The sequence below is a fragment of the Mobula birostris genome, chromosome 22 (genome assembly GCF_030028105.1).
Source record: "Mobula birostris isolate sMobBir1 chromosome 22, sMobBir1.hap1, whole genome shotgun sequence".
NCBI lineage: Eukaryota > Metazoa > Chordata > Chondrichthyes > Myliobatiformes > Myliobatidae > Mobula > Mobula birostris.
Window position 1 is genome coordinate 12,995,049 of NC_092391.1, and position 27,833 is coordinate 13,022,881.

The following is a 27,833-nucleotide window of genomic DNA, read 5'->3' on the forward strand; positions in this document are numbered from 1 at the left end:
GCTTGCTACCTGGGCAACAGCTTGCTCTCTGTATCGTACTGCCCAGGCTTGCGTATCTAGACAGCTAGGATGCAATATCCATGATCGACTCTGACCGACAGACACCTCACTCATGCCTGTGCAGATCAAAAGAAGCAGCTATTTCAGGTTAGTCCCACTTCTCTGCTCTCTGTAGTCTTGCAATTTATACACTTATTAAATGTGATGAGAGAGAGAGTTTTTGTATAATCACCCTTTAAAGGAGTGCATTCCTGACTCCTCCTACTCTTGTGAAGATATATTTTATTCAACTCCCCTCTAATTCTTTCCGAAATTACTTTTATTCTATGTTCACTGATTCATGATCTTACTGGTAAGGGGAAGAGTCCTTACTTATCTCGACTAGCCCTCTTAATTTCAAGTGCCTCAATTAAATGGTGGTGTAGCCGCTAATTACAGTTTTGGACATCGGAGTTCAGAGTTCAATTCTGACACTGTCTGTAAAAAGTTTGTATGTCCTTCCTCTGAGTTCTCTGGTTTCCTCCCACATTCCAAAGACATACCAGTTAGCAGGTTAATTGGTCAAAAATGGTGCATTTCACTCTATGTGTGAAAAATATAAAGTAAATCTTTAAATCCATTTGGTTCCTTGCACATTCACATTTGAACTCACCTGACCCCAATACTGAAGCACACTGATCAGGAGCAGGAGAGAATCTTCTATTAACATCCACAAAACTATTATGTGTTATCACCCAAATATGATTCCAGCAATTAACAACCAACCACATTTTATGATAGCCAGTCACTGTAACCTCTCAACGTCAGTAACGTTCAGTATCACCTCTTCCCTTCGGTTGATGCAGCCAGCAAAATTACTATTATAAATAATTGGTTTGCAGTGTTTTGCAGAGCTGTGAGGTGGGGGGAGTCGGGGTGGAGTGGGGGGAAGTATTTTGCAGAGCTGTGGGATGGGGAGGAGTGTGGGGGTTGCCTGTAAAGAAATTGTGATGAAGGTGAAAGAAACATTTATATTTCCCAGGCAAATGGCTATACAAAAGACTGAGAAATAGATCACAACACAGCAGCTTAACCAAAATATTAACTTTGCATCATTAATAGGCCGAGTCTGCAAATCTAAATAATATGAGTATAGAGCACATCTGGTAATAGAACTGACTATTGATATTGTAAAATCTAAAAAATTTACAGTACTTCAGAAAATAGCACTCAATATATTGAACACATGGATAAATTTTCATAAATATATAGAACACCATTACAGTAATATTCTACTGCAGTGGGAGATAAGGTATTAAAAGCCACTGATTTATAACTTCAGTCCACAGAGTGTACTTTGATTGGCTCAAACGTGTTTCAAGTGAAAATAGGATTTACGCTATTCAGGTATTGCTAACTAGTGTCCAGCTATGAAAGAGAATCCTTGTGTAGAAATTCTGAAAATGAAAAAAGAATTTAAAGTTTTCTGTCATTTTTCCCAGAAATGAATATTTAAGTTTTCAAATTTCTTTTTAGTCTTGAAATTTGATATTCGCCAATGCAAAGTTAAAACAATCAACAACTTAGTCCAAGAATGTTAAAATCAAATAACAAATATTTCATGAAATACAGCATATAGATTACAAAGAAGAAATAAATATTTAAAACAGAGCATAGTTGCTATGTGATTTAATTCAACAGCTAAGTGAAGCAGGTAACAATGCCAGCCAGGACCATCACCCTCACTCACAATGATCCAACTTTTGATGGAATGAAAGGGCTTATGAAACTTAACATATTGCACTGCTATTGAAGAATACAAAAAGTAATTGAATGGTATGCATGAAACTGAAGCACATAATCAAACAAAAGACAAAAAACAGGAGGTACCTAATAAGGTGGCCACTAAGTATATCTTCTGCTTGGTGGGAGAGGGGAGGAGAGAATATCTGGTGTATTTGGGGTCTTTGATTATGATGCTGTTTTACTGAGGTAGTGAGGAGTGCAGACAGAATCTATGGAAGGTAGGCTGGTTTCCACAACGTGCTGAGCTGTTTCTTCTGGTCTTGGGCAGAGCAGTTGCCGTATCATGCCCTGATGCATCTGGGTAGTAATGGACACAGTGCGAGTAGTTCATAATTACATTTTTTTCTGAATCTTTGCTGTTGAAAATTCTCAAAGTTTCACCTTTTTTAAATATCAAGTATAAATTCCTTAATATAAACGCCTGAAATATACTGCCCCCTTGTGGTTAACTTCCATCTATTTCATTAAAAAAACAAACACATTTTGATTATTTGTTTCAAGGATGTTTAGTATGTTTAAAAGTAAAAGACCAAAAGTACAACTGGGAGAAAATTTAAACTATTTTCTAGAACCAATTTTGCATTATTAGGACTGAAATGAATCACCACTACTTTCAAATGCTAAGTTCATAGAGGCTAATTGGAATTTACTTCTTCCATTAATAACTTTTAGAATTAATAACAATCCTTGTTAAAGCTATAGATCATAAAGTTATAGTCAAATTTAGAATGCATGATGAGTATCTTGGGGTACTCATAATGTAAAGTCACCAATTCAACATGTGCCAATCAAGAGCTGTCAATTATTCAAGATAAAAGGAATGGAATGGGAATAAATCTGCCCTTTCGAGGGACATCCAGATTTTAAAATAAATTGATATAAAATCCTAGGGTCTCTTTGCAGCTCTGATATTACAAGGCACAGCTACTGGGGGATGCAGTATGCTGTCAAAGGTGGTAGCTGTTGGTTATGATATTTGGGTTTGTGAGGTTTACAGGGAGAAGTGTATATGTGAGAACTGACCCTAGAACTGTGATGATGGCCCTCTACTAAGTCACAGGGGTGCTACTGTAGTGTTCTCTGTCCTTATTGATTCTCTACCCTTCAAGAAATGCTATTTTATTATATCTTCCTGCATTCAGCCATAGCCTTTGAGGCATTCAGCATGAAAACAGGCCCTTTGGCCCAAATGGACCATGCTAACCAAGGTGCCCATCCAAATCAATTTCATTTTCCAACATGTGGCAGCACTTGCCATATTCTTCCAAACTTTTCCTATCAATGTACCTATCCAACTGTCTTTTAAATCTTGTTCTACCTGCCTCAACCAGTTTGGAAGCTCATTCCACATACCTACCACCCCTTGTGAAACAAAGTTATCCCTGAAGTTCCTGTTAAATATTTCCCCTCTCACATTAAAAGATCACAAACCATGAGGCAAAAAAGTGCTTACGAATTCTTAGAAAATAAACCACCACAATTTAGCCAAATTTTTGCCCATTATTCACAAGAGTTAGCTGCTATGTACTATATTCCAGCAACAGACAATGTCTGCTTGATGTGCTAAACATTTCCAACATGTTATTTCCTCCTATTTTAATTTCATTGATTACTTCATTAATTATTTGCTGTAAAATCCTATTCTGAAGTGTTCTTTTATTAGATCTCATGGTTTTCATGTTATGATTAAAATAAGGTCTCCTCCAAAGCTTTGTCAACAGACCAGCTTTTAGAAAGGATGACTTCATGTCAGGAAAGCTTGAACAAAATTGACACACACAAGAAACTTCCTACCATTGTGCATTTTAATTCCGAATGTCAAGGTCATGTGAATGGAAATGTGTGGCCAAAATTTACCAAGTAAGGGAATGAGACAGATGGTAACCTGATTTCAACATTTGGAAAGTCTGATGCCATGTTGCATCCTGTTTCCATGCTTACTTCCAGCAACTATTTAATTTCCTTTTCAAAGAATTCACATTCTCTGCTTCAACAACAGACTGCGGCAGAGAATTACAAATTGCAATCAACTTTTGTTTAGTTTTTTTCTGTTCACCTTAAATTTGTTCCTGGTTTATGTTAGAATAGTACTTCTAGGATACTACTAATAGGACTACTAGTAGGAAATAAGCTTTTTACAAATAGGAAAAATCATGCTTATAAAACATAGTGAGTGAGACTTAAAATTCTGACACACTTTAAATGAAAAATCTCAAAATGAAACGTAGAAACATAGAAACATAGAAAATAGGTGCAGGAGTAGGCCACTCGGCCCTTCGAGCCTGCACCGCCATTCAGTATGATCATGGCTGATCATCCAACTCAGAACCCTGTTCCTGCTTTCTCTCCATACCCACTGATCCCTTTAGTCACAAGGGCCATATCTAACTCCCTCTTAAATATAGCCAATGAACTGGCCTCAACTGTTTCCTGTGGCAGAGAACTCCACAGATTCACCACTGTCTGTGTGAAGAAGTTTTTCATCATCTTGGTCCTAAAAGGCTTCCCCTTTATCCTCAAACTGTGACCCCTCATTCTGGATTTCCCCAATCATCGGGAACATCTAGCCTGTCCAATCCCTTTTGAATTTTATATGTTTCAATAAGATCCCCCCTCAATCTTCTAAATTCCAGTGAGTATAAGCCTAGTCGATCCAGTCTTTCTTCATATGAAAGTCCTGCCATCCCAGGAATCAATCTGGTGAACCTTCTTTGTACTCCCTCTATGGCAAGAGTGTCTTTCCTCAGATTAGGGGACCAAAACTGCACACTGAAAACTGAGAGGTAGAGAGCGTTTAAATTCCTTGGCCTAAACATATCGGATGATCTGTCCTGGGGCCACATGTAAGCACTATCATAAATAAGGAGTGACGATGCCTCTATTTTCTTAGAAGTTTCTGTAGATCTGGCGTGTCACCTAAAACCTTGACAAACTTCTATAGATGTACAATTTGTATCCAAACTGGTTGTATCACAGCCTGGTATGGAAATACCAATACCAGGACAGAAAAGTTTTTAGCAAGTAGTGGAAACAGCCCAGTTCATCACAGGTAAAACCCTCCCAACCACTGAGCACATTTACAGACTGCTGCCAGAAGAACGCAACATTTATTGTCAAGAGTCCTCACCAACCAGGCCATGCTCTCTTCTCACTACTACCACTAGGTAAGATGTACAGGAGCATTAAATCCCACACCACAGGCACAGGAAACTTAATTATCTAACCTCCAATCAGGCTCCTGAACTGGGTAGACAACTTCACTCACCATAACTCTGAACTGATTCTAAAACCTACAAGCTTGTTTTCAAGGACTCTACAACTCAATTTCCCAAAACTTTTTTAAAATTTTTGCACAATATGTCTATTGCACTCTGGTTGCTTGTCAGTATTTATGTATAGGTTCTCATAAATTCTATTGTATTTATTTATGTTTCTGTAAATGCCTACAGGAAAACGAATCTCAAGGTAGTATGGGGTAACATACAAATACTTTAAATTTTACTTTGACTTTGGAAACACTAAGAAATTTAGGATGAGACTTCTGGTGAGAACTGATGAGGTTTGTGCTAACCCTTCTCGTTACTACCTTCAGGGAAGAGGTACAGAAGCCTGAAGACCACCAGGCAAAGACTCAGGAACAGCCTCTTCCACTCCATTATCAGATATCTGAAAGGTCCAAGAACACTGTCTCATTATAAACACAAGAGATCTGTAAATGCTGGAAATCTATAGCAACACACATAAAACGCGAGAGGAACCTAGCAGGATAGGCAGCATCTATGGAAACGAATAAACAGTTGACGTTTTGGGCCGAGACTTGGTGATATTTATTCCTTTCCATAGATGCTGCCAGACCTGTTGAGTTCCTCCAGGATTTTGTGTCTGTGACACTATCTCATTAGTTGTTTCTGTACAGTATTGTTTATTTATACTGCACAGCTGCCACAAAATAACAAATGAGACGCAATATAAGGCAGTGATAACAAATCTGATTCTGAATCTGCTAAAAATGGAACAGACATATACTATTAAACTGAAAGATGTGAATCTCTGCATGAAAGTTGAATGAGTCTTAGTTGGTATTTATTCTACAACCACGGAATAAACATGGGTTATAGTTTCACACCATTGTTATAATCACAACATGTAATGTATCCTGAATCTAGTGTTACATTTAGATATTATAGCATGAATTATGGAGAGTGAAGCTTCATGGAGAATGAATTGAGCCTCACACCTTTTCATACGATCCTTGAACGCCCAAATTACAGGTGCAGTTGCAAGGTTTTGGCTTTACATTATCACTAAACCATTGGAATGTGAATGTGCTGCCAATCCTAATGTATCAAATGAAGAGAAATGAGATTAACAAAATAAAAGTAATACTGATGTTTAGAAGTCAGTTATATTTAAGAGGGATATTACAAGTAAGTAGAATTTTAAACTAAATTACCTATATGACTTAAACAACAATTTAAATGGATGAGCTAAGACCAAAGGGCAGAATTAGGCCATTTGGCCCATCGGGTCTGCTCTACCATTCCATTACGGCTGATTTATTATCCCCCGATCCCATTCTCCTGCCTTCTCTCCATAACCTTTGACTCGCTTACTAATCAAGAATTTATCAACCTCTGCTTTAAATATGCTCAATGACTTGTCCTCCACAGCCGTATGTGGCCATGAATTCCACAGATTCACAACCCACTGGCTAAAGAAATTCCTCCTCTCTGTTTTAAGTGGACGCTCTTCTATGCTGAGGCTGTGCCTTCTGGTTCTAGACTCTTCCACAATAGGATACATCCCCTCCACATCCACTCTTTCTAGGCCTTTCAATATTCGATAGGCTTCAATGAGATCCCCCCTCATTCTTCTAACTTAAAAGTCAGTTATATTTTAGACAGACTTTTAGAGGGACGTTATAAATAAAATAAGTAGAATTTTAAACTAAACTACAGGAATTAACAATAGTTTAAAATAAACTATTAAAATAGTTCAATAGTGTTGCTTTGACCCCAGCATCTGCATATTATTTTCAGTTTAAAAGTTATTAGGTTTGAATGCAGACAGAAGCCATTCAGCACATTGTTGCCATGTTGGCTTCAATTAGTCCAGTTTAGCACCCCTTTCCAACATCTGTATATTTATTTTGTCTTTCTAGATAATACCCTGTTTTAAAAATACTAATCATTTTTAGCATCCTTCCAGCTGGTGTATTCCGTCCATTGGGTAAACAAAGACCTCAAACTCTGTTCTAGTTCTGAGAGGATAAGCTTGGTTAATCCTTTTGGAACCTTCTTATTCCCATCAGCCCAGTGTCCCTGGATAACCCTGTAATATCACTATAGTGCCCTTAGATCTGCTTAGGAAAGCTTTGTGCTCAAGTTCCACTCCAGTGAATTCAATGCATAATCTAGCTCCGTGCTTCTGCATACAGTTCATGGAGCACTGTGATTCCTGTTGGACGTGAGTCATCATATTGTTTGTAAGAGAGAAACTTTCTTCAGACTGCCCTTGAGACGTGCTGCATTGATAATCTAGGGCAGCATTTCTAGGGGCCAGATTGAAGGAAGTAACAACAATCTGCTGGAGGATCTCAGCAGGTCAAGCAGTATCTGAGCAAGGGTGGAGAAGAACTGTCGAGATTTTGGGCCGAAACCCTGCTTCAGGACATACGGAAGAATCATGGAAATAACAGCCTGGATATGACAGTAGACATCACAGAGAGAGAATATAAAAGCAAGGATATACACTGAGGCTTTATGAGGCATTTGTTAGACTGCACTTGGAATATTGTGAAAAGATCTGGGCCCCATATATAAGAAAAGATGTGATGGCATCGGAGAAAGTCCAGAAATAATTGGAGGATCCACTCCAATTTGCCTACGAGTTACAACAGGTCCTCAGCAGATGCCATTTCATTGGTTTTTCACTCAATGCTGGAACATCTCGATAGTAAAGCTGCGTACATCATGATCCTCTTTATCAACTACAGCTTGACATTCAATATTATCATCCCTTCAAAACTAATCAATAAGCTTCAAGACCTCGGTTTCAATACCTCCTTGTACAATTGGATCCTAGATTTCTTCACTTGCAGACCCCAGTCAGTTTGGATTGGCAACCACATCTCCTCCACAATCTCCATCAGCACAGGAGCACCACAAGGCTGCGGGCTTAGACCCCCGCTCTACTTGTTATGCACTTATCACTGTGTTGCTAAGCACAGCTCCAATACCTTATTTAAGTTTGCTGATGACACCACTGTCGTAGGCCAAATCAAAGGAGGTGATGAATCAGCATATACGAGGGAGATTGAAAATCTGGCTGAGTGGTGCCACAGCAACAACCTCTTACTCAATGTCAGCAAGACAAAGGAGCTCATTATTGACTTCAGAAGGAGGAACTTGAGCCAGTCTTAATCGGGGATCAGAGGTGGAGAGGGTCAGCAACTTTAAATTCCTCAGTGTTATCATTTCAGAGGGCCTGTTATAAGTGCAGTTATGAAGAAAGCCTCTACTTCCATGGAAATTTGCGAAGATTCAGCATGACATCTAAAACTTTGACAAACAACTGTATGTGTGGTGGAGAGTATATTGACTGGCTGCATCACTAGCAGAAATGGAAACACTAATGCCCTTGAATGGAAAATGCTACAAAAAGTAGTGGATACAACTCAGTCTTTCACGAGTAAAGCCCACCCCACCATCGAGAACACCAACACAGCGGCATTGATGCAAGAATGCAGCATCTATCATCAGGGGCCCCCACCACCCAGGTCACGCTCTCTTCTCACTGCTGCCATCAGGAAGAAGGGACAGGGGCCTCAGGACTCACACCACCAGGTTCATGAACAGGTATTACACCTCAGCCATCAGGCTCTTGCACCATAGGGGATAACTTAACTCACCCCATCACTGAACTGTTTCCCACAACCTATGGACTCATTTTCAAGGACTTTTCATATCCTGTTCTTGATATTTATTGCTTATTAATTTATTATTATTATTTCTTTTTTCTTTCTTTTTGTATTTGCACAGTTTGTTGTCTTTTGCACCCTGAACGTCCATCCTGTTGGTGCAGTCTTTCATTGATTCTATTATTATTATTGAATTTATTGGGTATCCTTCCCCCAAAATAAAAGAATCTCAGCACAGTGTATTGTGAGATATATATATATTTTTTTTTTAAATTATACATTTTACTTTGAACTTTAGAACTTTGAATTTTGAGAAGAGTTTCACAAGAAAGATCCCAGAAATGAAAATGTTAACATATGAGGGCTGTTTGATGACTTTCTGGAGTTTAGAACAATAAGGGGGGTGGTGGGGGAAATAAAACTCATTGAAACCTACCAAACATGAAAGGCCTAGATAGAGTGGACACGGAGAGTATGTTTCTAATAGTGGAAGAGGCTAGGACCAGAGGGCACAGTCAGAATACAACAACGTCCCTATAGAACAGAGTTGAGGAAAAATTTCTTTAGCCAGAGTATAGTGAATCTGTTGAATTCATTGTCTCAGGCAGCTGTAGATGTCAAATAATTAGGTATATTTAAAGCAGAGGTTGATAGGTTCTTCACTAGTTATGGTGTCAGAGATCATGCAGAGAAGACAGGGGAATGGGGTCTGAAACTTCGACAAACTTCTATAGATGTGTGGTGGAGAGTATATTGATTAGTTGCACCATGGCCTGGTATGGAAACACCAATACCCTTGTAAGGAAAAGCCTACAAAAAGTAGTGGATACAACCCAATCCATCATGGGTAAAGCTCACCCCAACACTGAGCACATATCTATGGAGTGCTGCTGCAGGAAGGCTGTGTCCATCAAGGACCTTCACCATCCAGGCCACGCTCTCTTTTTGCTGCTGCCTCGGGACTCACACCACCAGGTTCAAGAATAGTTATTACCCCTCAACCATCAGGCTCTTGAACGAGATGGGATAACTTCACTTGGCCCATTACTAAATTGTTCCCACAACCTATGAACTCTTCATCTCATGTTCTTGATATTTATTGCTTATTTGAACTTTGAGAGGGGAAAAAGATCAGCCATGATTGAATGGTGGAGCAGACTTGATGGAAAAGACCCTGCAGGTGTTGTAAATATCCTTGTGGCCTTTTGTTCGTTTGGCTACATAAGCCACCTGTTGCTTAAGCCTGATTCAGGTACGTTGTCATAAGGTTTTGTACATCTTTTTACTGATAAAGGGTGTTGGTTATGATATGGTCCTGTTAGTCCATACTCTGCTGGAATTCATCTTGCACTCATCGTCATTAATACCAAATAACTGATTGTGGACTCTTCAGAAAAGGTAAGACAAGGGAACACACACCAGTCCTTATAGAGCGGTCAGAAGTGGGAAGAGTGAGCAATTTCAAGCCCCTGGATGTCAGGATCTAACATAGACTCAACATACTGATGCAGCTTTAAAGGCAAGACAGTGGCTATATTTCAAGAGAAAATCTACAGATGCTGGAAACCCAAGCAACACACACAAAATGCTGGAGGAACTCAGTGGGCCAGGAAGCATCTATGGAAAAGAGCACAGTCGACATTTTGGGCCGAGACCTTTCAGCAGGACTGGAGAAAAAAGGATGTGGAGTCAGAGTTGGGGGGGGGGCAGTGAAGGGAGAAGCACAAGGCGATAGGTGAAACTGGGAGAGGAGGACGGGTGAAGTAAAGAGTTCAGAAGTTGATTGGTGAAAGAGATACAGGGCTGGAGAAGGGGGAATCTAATAGGAGAGGACAGAAGGCCATGGAAGAAAGAAAAGAGGGAGGAGCACCAGAGGGAGGTGATGGGCAAGTAAGGAGATAAGATGAGAGCGGGAAAAGGGGATGAGGAATGGTGGGGGGTGGGGGGAAATTACCTGAAGTTCAAGAAATTGAAGTTCATGCCACCAGGTTGGAGGCTACCCAGATGGAATATAAAGTGTTGCTTCTCCAACTTGAGTATGGCTTCATCATGCCAGTAGAGGAGGCCCTGGATGGACCTGTTGAAATAGGAATTGGAATGAGAAGTGGAATTAAAATGGGCGGCCACTGGGAGATCCCGCAGAGGCGTATAGGTGCTTGGCGAAGTGGTCTCCCAATCTACGTCAGGTCTCACTGATATATAAGAGGCCATTCTGGGAGCTCCAGATAGAGTAGATGACCCCAACAGACTCACAGATGAAGTGTCGCCTCACCTGAAAGGGCTGTTTGGGGCCCTGCATGGTAGTGAGGGAGGAGATGCAGGGACAGATACAGCACTTGCTCTGCTTGCAAGGATAAGTGCCAGGAATGAGGTCAGTGGGGAGGGATGAATGGAAAGGGAGTTGCACAGGGAACGATCCCTGCGGAAAGCAGAAAGTGGCATGGGGAGGGGAAGATGTGCTTGGTGGTGGAATCCTGTTGGAGATGGTGGAAGTTACAGAGAATTATGTGCTGGACACGAAGGCTAATGGGATGGTAGTGAGGACAAGAGGAACCCTATCCCTGGTGGGGTGGCAGGAGGATGGGGTGAGGGCAGATGTGTGCAAAATGAAAGAGATGCGGTTGTGGACAGTGTTGATGGTGGAGGAAGGGAAGCCCCTTTCTTTGAAGAAGGAGGACATCTTCTTCATTCTGGAATGAAAGCCTCATCCTGAGAGTAGATGCGGTGGAGACGAGATGGAGGAATTGAGAGAGGGGGATGGCAATTTTACAAGTAATAGGATGGGAAGAGGTGTAGTCCAGGTAGCTGTGGGAGTCAGTGGGTTTATAATCGATATCAGTGGATAAGCTGCCTCCAGAGATAGAGACAGAGAGATCGAGAAAGGTGGGCGGGGGGGGGAGGGGAGGTGTCAGAAATGGATCGGGTAAATTTGAGGGCAGGGTGGAAGTTGGAGGCAATGTTGATGAAGTCGACAAGCTCGGCATGGGTGTTTCATTAGGAGTTAGAAGACATTTGATATGTCACCTAAAACACTTGAAAATTTCTACATTTGCACCTTGGAGAGTATTCATCACTGTTTGGTATGTATGTGGGGGGCGCTGGAGGCGGGGTGGCTACTGTACAGGATCGAAGTAAGCTGCAGAGAGTTGTAAACTTTGTCAGCTCCATCATGAGCACTAGCCTCCATAGTATCCAGAACATTTTCAAGGAGCAGTGCCTCAAAAATGTGGCATCCATCATTAAGGACCCCCATCGCCCAGGTCATGCCTTGTTCTCATTGCTACCAACAGAAAGGAGGTACAGAAGCCTGAAGCACACACTCAGCGATTCAGGAACAGCTTCATCTCCTCTGCCATCCAATTTCTGAATGGACATTGAATCTGTGAACACTACCTCACTGCTTCTTTATTTTTATTTTTGCACTATTTATTTATTTAACTATTTAATAAATACTTACTGAAATTCAGTTTTTTTCTATGATGATGTATTGCATTTTACTGCTGTCGCAAAGACAACACATTTCACGACATATGCCGGTGATAAAACCTGAGTCTGAATTATCTATCTTCTTCCTTCCATTTTCTGGAGGTGTATGTCTTGTCCAACCATGCCCAGAAGGAGTAGCTTGTCTCCATCTGGGATGTGGAAGATAAATTTGTGGCCAATTCCCCATTTCAGTCCATGAGCCAGGATCCCAAATTTGGGCCACCGGTACCATTTGGGGGGGAATAATTCTTATAGTATCATGGTCCAGTCCGTGAAGTCCACATTCCAGTTCACGGTCTGGTCCGTGGATTCAGGACTCCGGGTCTTCCAGCTGTCCCTTATTTCGGTTGGGTTAATCATAGGCACCTGATTCCCATCTTGGGGCTTGGAATATAAGTAGCCTTGGGGTGTGGTGTGGGCTGCTGGTTTGTCTTGTCAAGATCCCCTGGAACGAACCTGCCAGTGGAAGGTTAGAGCAGCCACTTGCCATCTTTAGGCTGTGTTGGAGAACCATTGCTTCATGGAGACTTGCTGTCAGTAGTTGGAGCTGTCTTTGTGGTATGGATTTGGCTGTTTCCCAGGCCAGCTGAGTGGCTGTCAGCCACTCTGAGCTAGGTAGGGATCTGGCTGTTCTGTAGCTAGCCAAGGTTGCTGGCTCTAACTGTGACTTGGAGCAACCCTGATGCAGAGATGGAACTGTGTCATTCTTTGGTGTTTGTCTCCTCTTGTTCTTGCCTCTGTGGGGTAAGTTAGGCTGTTCTGCTGTTGCCCTGTGGGGGGATCTGTCTTGTCTTATCCTTGCCTCTGTGGGGTAAGTCAGGCTTTTCTGCTGTTGCCCTGCAGGGGATCTGTCTTGTCTTGTCCTTGCCTCTGTGGGGTAAGTCAAGCTGTTCTGCTGTTGCTCTGCAGGGGGACCTGCCTTGTCTTGTCTTTGCCTCTGTTGGGTAAGTCTGGCTGTTCTGCCATTACCTGACGGATGGTCCTGTTCCACCTTGGTGTGGAGATAAAGTTGAGTCCCGGCTTGTCTAAGGATAAGTCCTGGCTCTATGTCTATGTACTGTCCAGTCTCATGTTAGTGTCATGTTAAAGATGAGTCCTGGCTTTTTGAAGGATAAGTCCTGGCTCTATGTTGATGTACAGTTCCCAGTCTGCCTCTGAGTTACCAGCCTCTGAGTTACCAGCCTCAAGACCCCAGCCATGTCCTGTCCTTGCCTGGTTCTGGGGTCTGAGCCCGAGGCAAGACCCAGTTTCTGGCCCGGACTCCAAGCCCAGGCTACTAGTTCATGGTTCCTTGTCTGGGTTCCCAGTCTAGTCCATGTCCTAGCCCAAGTCTGCGTTCTTGTCCCTGCTCCTTGTCTGTATCCTGTCACATCCCTACTCTAGTCAAGTCCTGTTCCTAGTACTTCAGTGTATGTGTCTTGCATTTGGGTCTGTTCCCATATAGTGATTTTTGGCACCCCTAGTGCTAGAAAATATGTGATATCATTGCAGCAGTGGTAGCTTTCTATGAGGGGGACTGGGATTTGCACCTCCATGCTATAAGAACCATGATCCCATGATAAGATGAATTATGCCAGGTACCTCTCCCCTCACTATGCTCAGATAAGGCCTCAAGACTGGCCAATTCTCAGTGCAGCTGTCAAGTAACAACCCCTTTGGGCAGATCCCTGCGGACCAGGCTATTGAAGCCACAGTCAACAAAGACACACAGACTCCTGGAGGCACATCATGGTTCAGCCTGAATGCTGGAACTATCAAGCATTACTACATAACAGCTGAGCACCGCAGTGCATTCCTGGGACAGCTAAGGGAGATGGTGCAAGGCAACAAATCAGCTTTGTCATGCGGAGCTACAGCGGCCAAGAATCCAGAAAGATGAGGAAGCAGTTTCAGCAGTGGTTAGCCTCATACACGAAGCCTCGCCCATTTTCAGAGAAGCGGGACCTCATTAGCATCTCTATGGCAAAGGCAGCCCCCAAGGACATTGCCTCCGACCTGATGAAGGCATATGAGATTGGTGAGCAATGCTACGCAACCTTCAAGGATGAGAGACTAGAGGAAGACCCACCAGCAAGGAAATTCCTTGACCCAATGAAAACCAACAAGCTGAAAACATTCAGTGATATGTGTAAGAAGAGAGAAGTGAAATCAAATAGGAGGGTGATCATCTTGAAAGCAGACAGGTCTTTGTTTGGACGCATCATAGCAATGGCACAAGGGCACAGTCTATGTTTGGAGGATATCCTTTCTCATCCCCTTGGACCATTGCCCTGGGCCCTGTCCACACCAGAAGGATTCCTGAGAAAGACAAATAAAGCTACTTTAGCCACAATCTTGCAGAAAAATGTAGCAGTAGAAGAGCAACTCCCAGGAAACTCTGCTACAGTGGTTGATTGAATGAACTTGGTCCAAAGAGTTAAATGGTGATCAAGTTACTTTCAGAGGTGTTGCCACAACAATTCTGGGTATGGCTCTGAGGGAAAGCAGTCAGAACTCTATCAAGAATAGTGACAGATCTCGATGGGGTGAAGAGACTGGTCATGAGTTGCAAGGTATTACAGGCACACAGATGGTGAGGCAGTGGAGGAGCTTCCTGACCAAAGTCAGTAACAAAAAGTCTCATTAGCTTCATAGTCCATGAATGGAGGAAGGCGGAGTACAGAACAAAGCTACAGGAGAAGATTCTGTATGCAACTGTGAATGACAAATGTTACAGAATCACATAGTCATAGTCATACTTTAATGATCCCGGGGGAAATTGGTTTTCGTTACAGTTGCACCATAAATAATAGTAATAGAACCATAAATAGTTAAATAGTAATATGTAAATTATGCCAGTAAATTATGAAATAAGTCCAGGACCAGCCTATTGGCTCAGGGTGTCTGACCCTCCAAGACAGGAGTTGTAAAGTTTCCTGGCCACAGGCAGGAATGACTTCCTATGATGCTCTGTGCTGCATTTCGGAGGAATGAGTCTCTGGCTGAATGTACTCCTGTGTCCACCCAGTACATTATGTAATGGATGGGAGACATTGACTAAGATGGCATGCAACTTAGACAGCATCCTCTTTTCAGACACCACTGTCAGAGAGTCCAGTTCCATCCCCACATCACGGTTTGTTGATTTTGTTGGTGTCTGCTACCCTCAGCCTGCTGCCCCAGCACACAACAGCAAGCATGATAGCACTGGCCACCACAGACTCGTAGAACATCCTCAGCATCATCTGGCAGATGTTAAAGGACCTCAGTCTCCTCAGGAAATAGAGACAGCTCTGACCCTTCTTGTAGACAGCCTCAGTGTTCTTTGACCAGTCCAGTTTATTGTCAATTTGTATCCCCAGGTATTTGTAATCCTCCATGTCCACACTGACCCCCTGGATGGAAACAGGGGTCACCAGTACCTTAGCTCTCCCCAGGTCTACCACCAGCTCCTTAGCCTTTTTCACATTAAGCTGCAGATAATTCTGCTCACACCATGTGACAAAGATTCCTACCGTAGCCCTGTACTCGGCTTCATCTCCCTTGCTGATGCATCTAACTATGGCAGAGTCATCTGAAAACTTCTGAAGATGACAAGACTCTGTGCAGTAGTTGAAGTCCAAGGTGTAAATGGTGAAGAGAAAGGGAGACAAGACAGTGAGGAAGTGTCAGGCTCTTCAGTGTCAACAAGAAGTAGATGGCTGCCTACTTCTCCATGCTGCCCATGCCACAAGAGAGGGATACCAATCTGTAGTGATCTGCTCAGAAGACACAGATGTCTTTATCATGTCTTTAGCATTTTGTGACAAGATTGAGGCCCCATTGTTCCAGAAGTGTGGCACTAGAACCCATACAAGGCTTGTAGACATCAGGAAGGTTGCTGCCACTGTTGGCATAGAGGTTTGTAGGGCTCTCATCGGGTTGCATGCATGTACAGGATGTGACACTGTAAGCACTTTTGCAGGCAAAGGGAAGACAAGTGCCCTAAAACTTCTGACCAGCAACAGGGAAACTCAGGATGGATTCTTAGAGTTGGGTCAGGAATGGGACCTCTCCCCAGAACTGATGGACAAACTGGAGGTGTTTACATGTCTCCAGTATGCCCCAAAAGCATCAACCACCAAGGTCAATGAGCTCAGGTATCACCTTTTCTGTGCCAAAAAAGGTGAAATTGAAAGTCATCAACTCCCATCATGCTTAACAAAACATGCACGGCGAGCCAAGTACCAGGCTGTTAAGCGGAGAAGATGTTTGGAGAAGGACCCACAAGTGCCAATCCCTGTTGGCAGAGGATGGAAGATGGAGAGAGAAGAGGAAGCTGAACAGTTAGTGGTGCACTGGATGGAAGGCTAGCCAGCACCCGATGCCATCCTGGATCTACTGGCCTGTAACTGTCCAAAAAAATGTTCACTCCCAAGATGTATGTGTGTTGCAAATGGCCTCAGGTGTACTGACATGTGTAGACTGGCAGACTGTGAGAACCAGGCATCCACCTCAGTGTGGAAAGTTCAGATGAAGATGTGGAAGACTTGGAAAATTATTATGATTATTCATAGGTTATGAAAGTATGGAAAGCTGTCCTTGATTAAATACATTCATCTTACAACCAAATGGGGTCTAGGTTATTGCTGTGTGGAACCCCACATTTGAATTATTGTACTGTATGCTATGACAAAAGCTTAAGATTGTTTTGATTTGATGCAACAATATGGAAAATATCATGACATTGATAAAACTCCAGAAATCTCTCCAAATGAGTTTTTTTTTACCTTTGGGGGGGGTAACATTTTCTGCTGTACTGATGATAGTATTTAATATGTACAAAAAGTGATTACTTATTTGAATTCCTGAATAAATTTTCTACAAATCCATGCAATTATGTCCTAGGTTTTTTTATTGATATTTTCAAAATAAACAAATATTTTTCTAAAAATGAAATGATTCACTCTACTGAAATTGGGAACTGTACTGCAAGTACCACCAATGAAATAGTTTTCAATGTAGAATTTTATAACCACATTTGATGAAAAGTGCTTGAACTCAGCTATCATTGTGACAAATTTCAAGTTTGAGGGATCACTGACAACAAAATACCACGAGGTTGAATATATACGTTGTGCTTTATATTGGTCACTTTTCAGAAATGCTTATTTTAGGGTAGTGCAGACATCCCACCTGCAAAAACTCATTTCAGGGAAGTAGTACCACCAATTTGCGGGAGACTTCCGGGAGAGGTGGGCTGTCCGCAATAGAGTGGCTCCTTAGCAGCTGGCCAGCTAGTTTAAATAACATTAGCTATGCTAATGAATGAATGACACCTGTTAAACTCACCTCAACATGTCTTTTATGGTCTTAACCCACCATGGGCAATAGAAAAGTCACTGTTGCAAACAGTGCAGCGAGCAACACTGTCATTATTTTGACCCCTATTAGGCAGAGGTACACTTTAGTGTAGTCTGGGGTGACGTACATTTTATATATATTTTTAGAACACTCTGCCATGGCGCGCGCTCTCTCTCTCTCTTGTGGTTGCTCTCACGCTCTCTTGCTTTCTCTCGCTCTCAAAAAATTTATTTCTGTGATATTGTATATAATTTGTGGATATCAGGGAGGCGCTATTAATATGCGGGAGACTCCCGGAACCTCCGGGAGAGGTGGGATGTCTGGTAGTGTTATAAAATGCATGATAGCACACATAAAGCTACCACTGGTGCAATACTATCACATATTTTCTAACTCTAGAGATGTATACCTCGCCAAAAACCACTATGAGCATTATTCCCCTCAGATGGTACTGACCAACCCTACTGGCTCACGGACTATTATGTAATAGAAGTATATTGGACTTCAGCTGTTTCCCTTTCTACAGGCGTTACTGAATGGTTCCAACATTCTAAATAATTCGATGTAGATTTTCGCTCTCTGCAGCTTTGATTTTCACCAACTTGTAGTTTCGAGAGAGAAAAGGATTTTAAGCTTGCGACCGTTCGCCAAGCCGCCGTTGGCGGAGAAAGCCCTTCCAGTCGGGCCGTTGCGCTGGCAACGGCGTGTCAACAATGGGCGGGGCGGCAACGCAAGAGCGAGCGGCCGCGTGCTGAATGTGGAGGCGAGCTCGCGCGAATAGGGCGAGCGGCTGGGATTTAAAATGGGCCGGCGAGAGCGCGGGCCGCGCGCCCCGTAGCTCGGGACATGAGTCAGCAGGCGCGCGAGCCGAGCCCGGAGGGCGGCCGGAGCAAGACGGAGGCGGCGGCGGCGGCGACGACGACCACCACCACCACCACCGTGGCCGGCGCGGCAGCCGCCGCCCTGTTCCCGCCGGCGGCCCGCAAAACGCTGGCCTCTCTGGCCAAGGAGGCGTCGCGGCGGCGAGCGCAGAAGGCGGAGCAGGGCGGGCAGGTCCGCCCGCGCAGGAGCAAGCGCACGGTGACGGTGGACAGCTCCAGGGCCAAGACGTCGGCCGAGGCACTCAAGATCTGCATCCAACAACTGAAGTGGAAGGAGGTGAGGGTTAGAGACTGCATCTGGGCGCTGGGGGCCAGAGTCAGCCGGAGGGTCAGTGCCCGTGTGACCCGGTTATAGCTGGATGCAGCGGGCGCATAGGGTGTCTGAACGCATCCAGTAGCTGGATGCATCCTGTGCCGGGTGCAGTGAGCGCATCCAGTGGCCAGACGAACCCCTATGGCCGGTAGCAGCAGGCACATGAAGCGGCCCGATGCAGAGGTCTCTGAATGCAGCAGTCACTCATCTTTGACCCCAGTATCACACGTGTAGGTGCCCCACATTCTGCCTCACCTTCTGACCGTCGCCCAGTGCCACGCACCTTGTGCTTTTGGACCCAGTCTTGGCCACTGCTGCAGACCCAGAGAAACCCTGCCCTGTTGTCTCATGGTCATCCTCTGGCTCCTGAATCTGTGGTACCAGGTCTACAACTTGTCCTAATTGTCACAGCACTGGGTGACAAGGTCAGCATGGGGTGTCACTGAATCTATAGTGTGTTTCTGGTGGGCTGGGATACTGGGAGGCAGTGGTTTCCCCAACTCTGGAACAATGCTGGTACCTTGTGTTGGTTTGTCTGCATGCACAACTGGTCCTCCTGCTCCATCACTGTCAACATGGGTGCTCCCCAGGGCTGTGTGCTGAGCCCATTGCTGTGCACTCTGCTCACATATGATTGCACGGCCAAACACCCAAGTGATTACATTGTCAATTTCGCTGATGGCACGACAGTGGTGGGGCTCATCACTAACAACAGTGAGATGACCTACAGAAAGGAGGTGGGCAAGCTCAAGGCCTGGTGTCGGGCAAGTAATCTCTTCCTTGATGTCAACAAGATGAAGGAGATGGTTATCGACTTCAGGAGAACGCTCACCCTCTTTACATCAGTAGCACAGCAGTGGAAACTGAGTAGCTTCAAACTCCTGGGAGTACACATCTTGCACAACCTCTCACAGTCCCAGAACACATCCTACACAATCAGGAAAGCTCACCAATGCCTCTACTTTCTGAACAAGCTGAAGGGTGCTGGACTATGCACATCTACACTCATATCATTCTACAGGTGTGCAGTAGAGAGCATTCTAACAAACTGCATCGTACGGGAATTGCAATGCGATGGATGGGAAGGCTCTACAACTTTTCGTCAAAACTGCCCAGTGCATCAGTGGCACCAGTCCAGCTGCCATCAAGGACATGTATACAGAAAGATGTTGGAAAAGGACCAGAAACATCAAGAAAGATCCATCCACCCTGCTCATAGACTGTTTGCCCCATCCACACCAGGACCACAGACTCAATGACAGTTACTTTCCCGAAGCAGTAAGGCTGATCAACATCTCTGCCCTCTAACCAACTGCAACTTTACCATTTCCTTTCAGTCACCTTGTGTGCAGACAATCCTGTGCTTAGCTTAATGGACATACAATCAATGTATGAATATAAGCTATATTATGTATTTATAGTACATTTATTGTGGTTTTTAGTATTGTGGTCTTTATCATATTTTGAGTTTTTTTGTGCTGCATCAGATCTGGAGTAACAATTATTTTGTTCTCCTTTACACCAAGTGTACTGGAAATGACATTAAACAATCTTGAATGCTGGATCTATATGACTGGGCCTTTAGTGCTGGATCTGCACCCCTGGGACTGCAGCAGTGAGCAAGTTAAGTTGCCACCAGTGTGACAATGTATATAATAATGTCTGTAGTTCTGCTGTTCTATAGACTGAATCCATGGCACTAGATAACACTGGGTCTGCGGTGCTGGATCTGCTGAGCTGGGTGACAGTGTATCTGCAGCAATGAGAGACTGGAACTGCTGCCCTGGGTGATGCTACACACTTAGCACCATCTGGGCTAACAGTTGATATTTTGTATGGTATTGGGTCTGTAGTATTGCATAAAGTGATGAACAGAATTTGGTGTGACTGAATCTGCAGGGCTGGATGATACTGCGTTTTCAGTGATGGCTATATAGTACTGATGTCTGCTAGTGAGTGTATGGAATGGATTCAGTGGAATTGAATGCTGGATCATAATGCCCTCAAAGTTCAAGTTCATTTGCCACGTGTATATTGAAACATACAGTGAAATGCATTGCATTAATAACCAACATGCATGAGGATGTGCTGGGGCAGCCCACAGTTTCACCACACGTTCTGGCACAACATGGTTTGCCCACAGTGCTCTGCAGAATGACACAGAATACAACAAAAGACGAAACAATAGTTCAAGAGCATATCAAGGGATAGGTTACAACTACTGGTTTGCCAACCTCGCCTTCAACCCTGAATTAATTTTTTTTAATTATTTCTTGTCCAGAGATTTTATATTCTTTCTATAATTTAGCAAAGACTTGTTTATGGTACTCAAGTGTAATTTAACTCGCGTTCCATGTTTTAAATAATTAATGTAACTATTCTATTGTCAGTTTCACCCAGCCCAACAAATCTTAATACTTAAGGCAAGTTTTACTAATTTAATGGTCCCTAACGCCAACGTGAAAGCATCCTTCTAAGGGTGAACCCACAGAAAGAATCTGGCTCAGATCAACTGGCTGGAGTGTTCACTAAGATCTTCAACCTATCACTTTGGCAGCCTGACATACTGACCTGCTTCAAACAGGCTTCAATTATACCAGTGCCTAAGAAGAACGTGGTAACCTGCCCCAATGACTATTGTCCAGAAGCATTTATATCCACAGTGATGAAGTGCTTTGTGAGGTTGGTGATGAAACATATGAACTCCTACCTGAGAAGTGAATTGGATCTGCACCAATTTGCATACTGGCACAATAAGTCCACAGCAGATGCCATTTCGTTGGCTCTTAATACTATAAACCCCTCAAAACTAATCAGTAAGCGTCAAGACCTTAGCCTCAATACCTCCTTGTGCAGTTGGATCCTGTATTTCCTCACTTGCAGACACCAGTCAGTTTGCATTGGCAACAACATCCCATTCACAGTCTCCATCAGCCCAGGTGCACCACAAAGCTGTATGCACAGCCTCCCTACTCTACTCGCTTTGCACTTAGACCATAAGACATAGGAGCAGAATTAGGCCATCTGGCCCATCGAGTCTGCTCTGCCAATCATGGCAGATCCTTTTTTTTCCCCTTCTCCTCAACCCCATTTCCTGGCCTTCTCCCTGTAACCTTTGATCAAGAACCTGCCAATCTCTGCCTTAAATACACCCAATGACCTGGCCTCCATAGCTGCATGTGGCAACAAATTCCATAAATTTACCACCCTCTGGCTACAGAAATGTCAATGCATCTTTGTTTTGAAAAGGTGCCTCTCTATCCTGAAGCTGTGCTCTCTCGTCCTAGACTCTCCCACCATGGGAAACATCCTTTCAACATCTACTCTGTCAAGGCCTTTCAACATTCGAAAAGTTTCAATGAGATTCTCCCTCATCCTTCTAAATTCCAGCGACTACAGACCCAGAGCTATCAAGTGTGCCTCGTATGATAACCCTTTCATTCACTTGAACAGAAAATCCTACAAAACATAGTGGATACAGCCCAGTCCATCACAGATAAAACCCTCTCCACCACTGAACACATCCACATGGAGTGTTGTCGCAGGAAAGCAGCATAATCAGGGAACTAGGTACTGGTGCCTCAGGACTCTCACCAGCAGGTTCAGGAACAGTTAATATTCTTCAGCCTTCAGGCTCTTGAGCCGGAGGGGATAACTTCACTTGCCCCATCACTGAACTGTTCTCACAACCTATGGACTCACTTTCAAGGATTCTTCATCTCATGTTCTTAATATTTACTGCTTATTTATTATTATTTTTTCTTTTTTTCTTTCTTTTGTATTTGCACAGCTTGCTGTCTTTTACTCACTGGTTGTCCATTCTGTTGGCATGGTCTTTCATTGATTCTATCATGGTTATAGGATTTATTGAGTATGCCTGCAAGAAAATGAATCTCTGGTTGTATATAGTGACAGCTGTGTACTTTGATAATAAATCTACTTAGAACTTTTATTGCAAACACCATATTCTTGATTTTATTTAGATTCTTATTTTTCCAAAGTAAATGTGATCTTATTCTAATAACTAAATGTAACATTTAATTTCTTAAAAGAACGTTGAACTTTGAGGACAACATTAAATTGTTATTAACATTGTTATTAACAGAAAAGGTAGGAAAGCAAGTTATGAAATTAAAATTAATAGCTGTTCTAAGGGAGGAATGTCAAACATTCGGCCAACAATATTTGAAAATGATTTTGATTTTGTGGTTATTCACTCGAGCATTACTAGCTTCAGTAGCAACCTTGGTAATCATTACCTTTAACTCTGAGGTACTTTGGGTGAATGAGGGTTAATCGGATGGTTGCTGCTTGGTTGTGAAACGTCTGCTTTGAATGCCTAAATGCGATGACATATTAGTGAATGTGTGTGGGAGTTATAGTCCTAGATCACAGCAGCACAGAAATAGGCCCTTAATCCCATCTAGTTCATGCTAAACTATTAATCTGCCTAGTCCCATCAACTGCATCCAGACCATAGCCTTCCATGTACCTAACCAAATTTCACTTAATTATTGAGATCAAAGCTACATCCACTATTTCCACTGGCAGCTCGTTCCACACTCTCACCACTCTAATGACTTCTAGTTTTAGTCTCACCCAACCTCAATGGAAAAAGCCTGCCTGCATTTGTGCCTCATAATTTTGTAACCTCTGTCAAATCTCCCCTCACTCTTCTTCATTTTGGGGAATAAAGTCCTAACCTATTTGACCTTTTCCTAAAGCTCAAGTCCTTAAGTCCTGGCAACATCCTTGTAAATTTTCTCTGCACTCTTTCAATCTTATTGACATCTTTCACACAATACTCCAAATTAAGCCTCACCAACATCTTATGCAACTTCAACATAATATTCCAACTACTGTCATCAATACTTTGAATTATGAAGGCAATGTGCCAAGAAGCTTTCTTTATGACCGTATTTGCTGTACCTGTGACACACTTTCAAGGAGTTATGAATCTGTATTCACAGATCCTTCTTTTCTTCTGTACTCCTCAGAGCCCTACCACTTACTGTTTAAGTCTTACCCTGGTTTGTCCTCCCAAAGTGCAACACCTCACATTTGTCTGCATTAAATTCCATCTGCCATTTGTCACTCCATTTTTCCAGCTTGTCCAGATCCCACTGTAAGTTTTGATAGTCTTCCTGGGCGATAGTCAACCATCTACTACCACTGTCTGGTTTCTCCCAAGAAGCCAATATGTAATCCAATTTGCTACCTCATCTTGAATACCAAACCACTGATTCTTAGCCTTTCTTAAACAACAGAACAACAACATTAGCTATCCTCCAATCCTGTCACTAAGGAAGTTTTAAATATCTCTGCTAGGGACCCTGCAGTTTCTACACTAACCACCCACAGGGTCTGAGAGAACACTCTGTCAGGCACTAGGGACCTGTCCACTCTAATTTTCCTCAAGTCAGTTAACACCTCCCTCCTCTGTAATATGTATACAGTCCATGATATCACTGCTGCTTTGATTCAGTTTGAGAGACTGTGTCTATCTCCCGAGTAAATGTAGGTGCAAAAAAATCTATTTAAGATATCCCACATCTCTTTCTGCTCCATGCATAGATGAACACTCTGATCTTCCAGATGACCAATTTTGTCCCTTGCTGTACTTTTGCTCTAAATAAATCTGTAGAAGACCTTGGGATTCTTCTTTACCTTGTCTGCTCAAGCAACCTCATGCTTTCTTTTAATCCTCCTGATTTCCTCCTCAAGTGTTTCTTGCACTTCTTGTACTTCTCAAGTACCTCATTTGTTCCTTTCTGCCTTAACCTGCTATCCACCTCCTTTCTTAACTAGTGCCCCAATATTTCTCAAAAACAAAGCTCCTAAACCTTTTATTCTGACAGGAATGTACAAAGGCTGAACTCTCAAAATTTCACTTTGGAAGGCCTCCCACTTTCCAAGTACACCTTTGCTGGAAAGCAATCTGTCCTAATCCACAATCCTTTCTGATGACATCAAAATTGGCCTTTGACCAAATTAGAATCCCAACCCAAGGACCAGACCTATCCTTCTCCAGAATTATCTTGAAACTGGCATTATGATCACAAGATGCAAAGTGTTCACCTAAGCAAACCTCTGTCACCTGCCCTGTCTCATTTCCTAATGGGAGATCTAGTGACTCTCTCTCTACTTGGGACCTCCATGTATTATTTAAGAAAACTTTCTGGAACACATGATAAACTCTATTCCGTCCAGCACTTTTATAGTATGGGAGACCCAGTCATTATGTGGAAAGTTAAAATCACTTCCTATCACATCCTTGTGTTTCTTGCAACAGTCTGCGATCTCTACAAATTTGGTTCTCTGAATCCTGTGGACTGTTAGATGATCTATAATGGAATCCCATTAACATGCTTATTCCTCAGTTTCTCCCATTTGCCTCAGTAGTCGAGCTCTCCAGTCTGCCCTGTCTGAGCACTACCATGACATCTTCCCTGACTAGTAATGCCATCCCTCCCCCTTAATCTCTCCTGTTCCATCACATCTAAAAGAAGGGAATCCTGGAACATTGAACTGCCAATCCTGTACCCACCCCCCCCCCCCCACCCCTACCCCTGCAACCAAGTCTCACTAATGGCTACAATGTGATAATTCTAAGTGCTGATTGTAGTGGCCTCCGTTGGTCGTGGCCGACTATGGTTACTGCACAAGTGCTGATCCATGCCCTAAGCATTATATGCCTTTCTCCCACTACAGAATCAGAATCAAATTTATTATCACTGGCATGTGATGTGAAATTTGTTAACTTAGCAGCAAGCAGTTCAAAGCAATACATAATCTAGCATAGAAAAAAAGGAAAAAATAAGTAAATAAAATAAAAAATAAATAAACAAGTAAATCAATTACGTATATTGAATAGACTTTAAAAAAGTGCAAAAACAGAAATACTTACTTTTTTTTAAAAAGTGGGGTAGTATCCAAAGATTCAACATCCATTCAGGAAGTGGATGGCAGAGAGGAACAAGCCTCGCATTGAAATATACACAACTCAAAACATTGGAAACATTGGTCCCATTGTACTCAGTCTTTCAATTCCCAACTTTGTATGTACGTTGAAACATGTTTCCTCACAACCACTCCACAATGCTCTGGCACTCTGTTTCCCATCCACCTGCAATTTTAGTTTAAACAATGCCTCCCCCCACCCCCGGTGCAGCAGTAGCAAACCTTCCCACAAGGATTTTGGTCCCAGTTCAGGTGCAAAATGAGCCTTCTGTACAGATCCTGCCCTCCCTGGAAGAGAGCCCAATGATCCAAAAATCTGAAGCCCTCCCTGCTGCACCATCTCCTTAGCCAAGTGTTAAACTATATACCTATATACGAGAAAATCCACTGCCACCAACCTCATAGTTCCCACACCTCGCACTTCCAGTTTCTACTTCCTACCCAAGATCCACAAACCTACCTATCCAGGTAGACCCATTGTTTCAGCTTGCTCCTGTCCCACTGAACGCATTACTGCATACCTCGACACTGTTTTATCCCCCAACCTTGTTCAATCCTTTCCCACCTGTGTTCGTGACACTTCTCATGCTCTGGATTTTTTCAATGATTTCAAGTTCCCTGGCTTCCATCGTCTTATTTTCACCATGGATGTCCAGTCCCTATATACCTCCATCCCCCACCAGGAAGGTCTCAAAGCTCTCTGTTTCTTTTTGGATTCCAGACCCAACCAGTTCCCCTCCACCACCACTCTCCTCCATCTAGCAGAATTGGTCCTTACTCTTGATAATTTCTCCTTTGGCTCCTCCCACTTCCTTCAAACTAAAGGTCTAGCCATGGGCACCCGTATGGGTCCCAGCTATGCCTGCCTTTTTGTTCGGTATGTGGAACAGTCCATGTTCCAAGCCTATACTGGTATCCATCCCCCACTTTTCCTTCGCTGCATTGACGACTGCATTGGCGCTGCTTCCTGCATGCTTTGTTGAGGTCGTTGACTTCATCAACTTTGCCTCCAATTTCCACCCTGCCCTCAAATTTACCTGGTCCATTTCCGACACCTCTCTCCCCTTCCTTAATCTCTCTGTCTCTGGAGACAGCTTATCTACTGATGTATACTATAAGCCCATGGACTCTCACAGCTACCTGGACTATTCCTCTTCCCACCCTGTTACTTGTAAAAATGCCATCCCCCTTCTCTCAATTCTTCCGTCTCCACTGCATCTGCTCTCAGAATGAGGCTTTTCATTCCAGGATGAAGGAGATGTCTTCCTTTTTTAAAGAAAGGGGCTTCCCTTCCTCCACCATCAACTCTGCCCTCAAACGCATCTCTCCCATTTCACGCACATCTGCTCTCACCCCATCCTCCCGTCACCCCACTAGGGATAGGGTTCCTCTTGTCCTCACCTACCACCCCACCAGCCTCCGTGTCCAACATATAATTCTCCGTAACTTCCGCCATCTCCAACGGGATCCCACCACCAACCACATCTTTCTCTCCCCCCCCCCCAACTTTCTGCTTTCCGCAGGGATCGCTCCCTACGCGACTCCCTTGTCCATTCCCCCTCCCCCATCCCTTCCCACTGATCTCCCTCCTGGCACCTATCCTTGTAAGTGGAACAAGTGCTACACCTGCCCTTACACTTCCTCCCTCACCACCATTCACGGCCCCAGACAGTCCTTCCAGGTGAGGCGACACCACCTGTGAGTCTGCTGGTGTGATATACTGTGTCTGGTGCTCCTGGTGTGGCCTTCTATATATTGGTGAGACCCGATGCAGATTAGGAGACCGCTTCGCTGAGCACCTACACTCTGTCTGCCAGAAGAAGCAGGCTCTCCCAGTGGCCACACATTTTAATTCCATGCCCCATTCCCGTTCCGATATGTCAATCCATGGCCTCCTCTACTGTCGAGATGAAGCCACACTCAGGTTGGAGGAACCGCACCTTATATTCTGTCTGAGTAGCCTTCAACCTGATGGCATGAACATTGATTTCTCTAACTTCTGTTAATGCCCCTCCTCCCCTTCTTACCCCATCCCTAATTTTTTTCCCCTCTCTCTTTCCCTCAATAGCTCCTTGCCTGTTCTCCATCTTCCTCTGGTGCTCCCCTCCCTCTTTCTTTCTCCCTAGGCATTCTGTCCTATGATACTCCCCCCTTCTCCAGCCTTGTA

At 43.4% G+C, this 27,833-nt stretch overlaps 1 protein-coding gene across 1 annotated transcript in view; it reads left to right on the forward strand.

Annotated features, from left to right (window-relative positions):
• Positions 1 to 18,275: 18,275 nt before the first annotated feature.
• The window catches only part of ttll11 (tubulin tyrosine ligase-like family, member 11), a 181,172-nt gene continuing 171,614 nt past the window's right edge, over positions 18,276 to 27,833 (forward strand). The window contains exon 1 of the mRNA XM_072240034.1: positions 18,276 to 18,670. Coding sequence (XP_072096135.1) covers positions 18,359 to 18,670 — 312 coding nt within the window. The 5' untranslated portion in view covers positions 18,276 to 18,358. The remainder of the gene's footprint in view (positions 18,671 to 27,833) is intronic.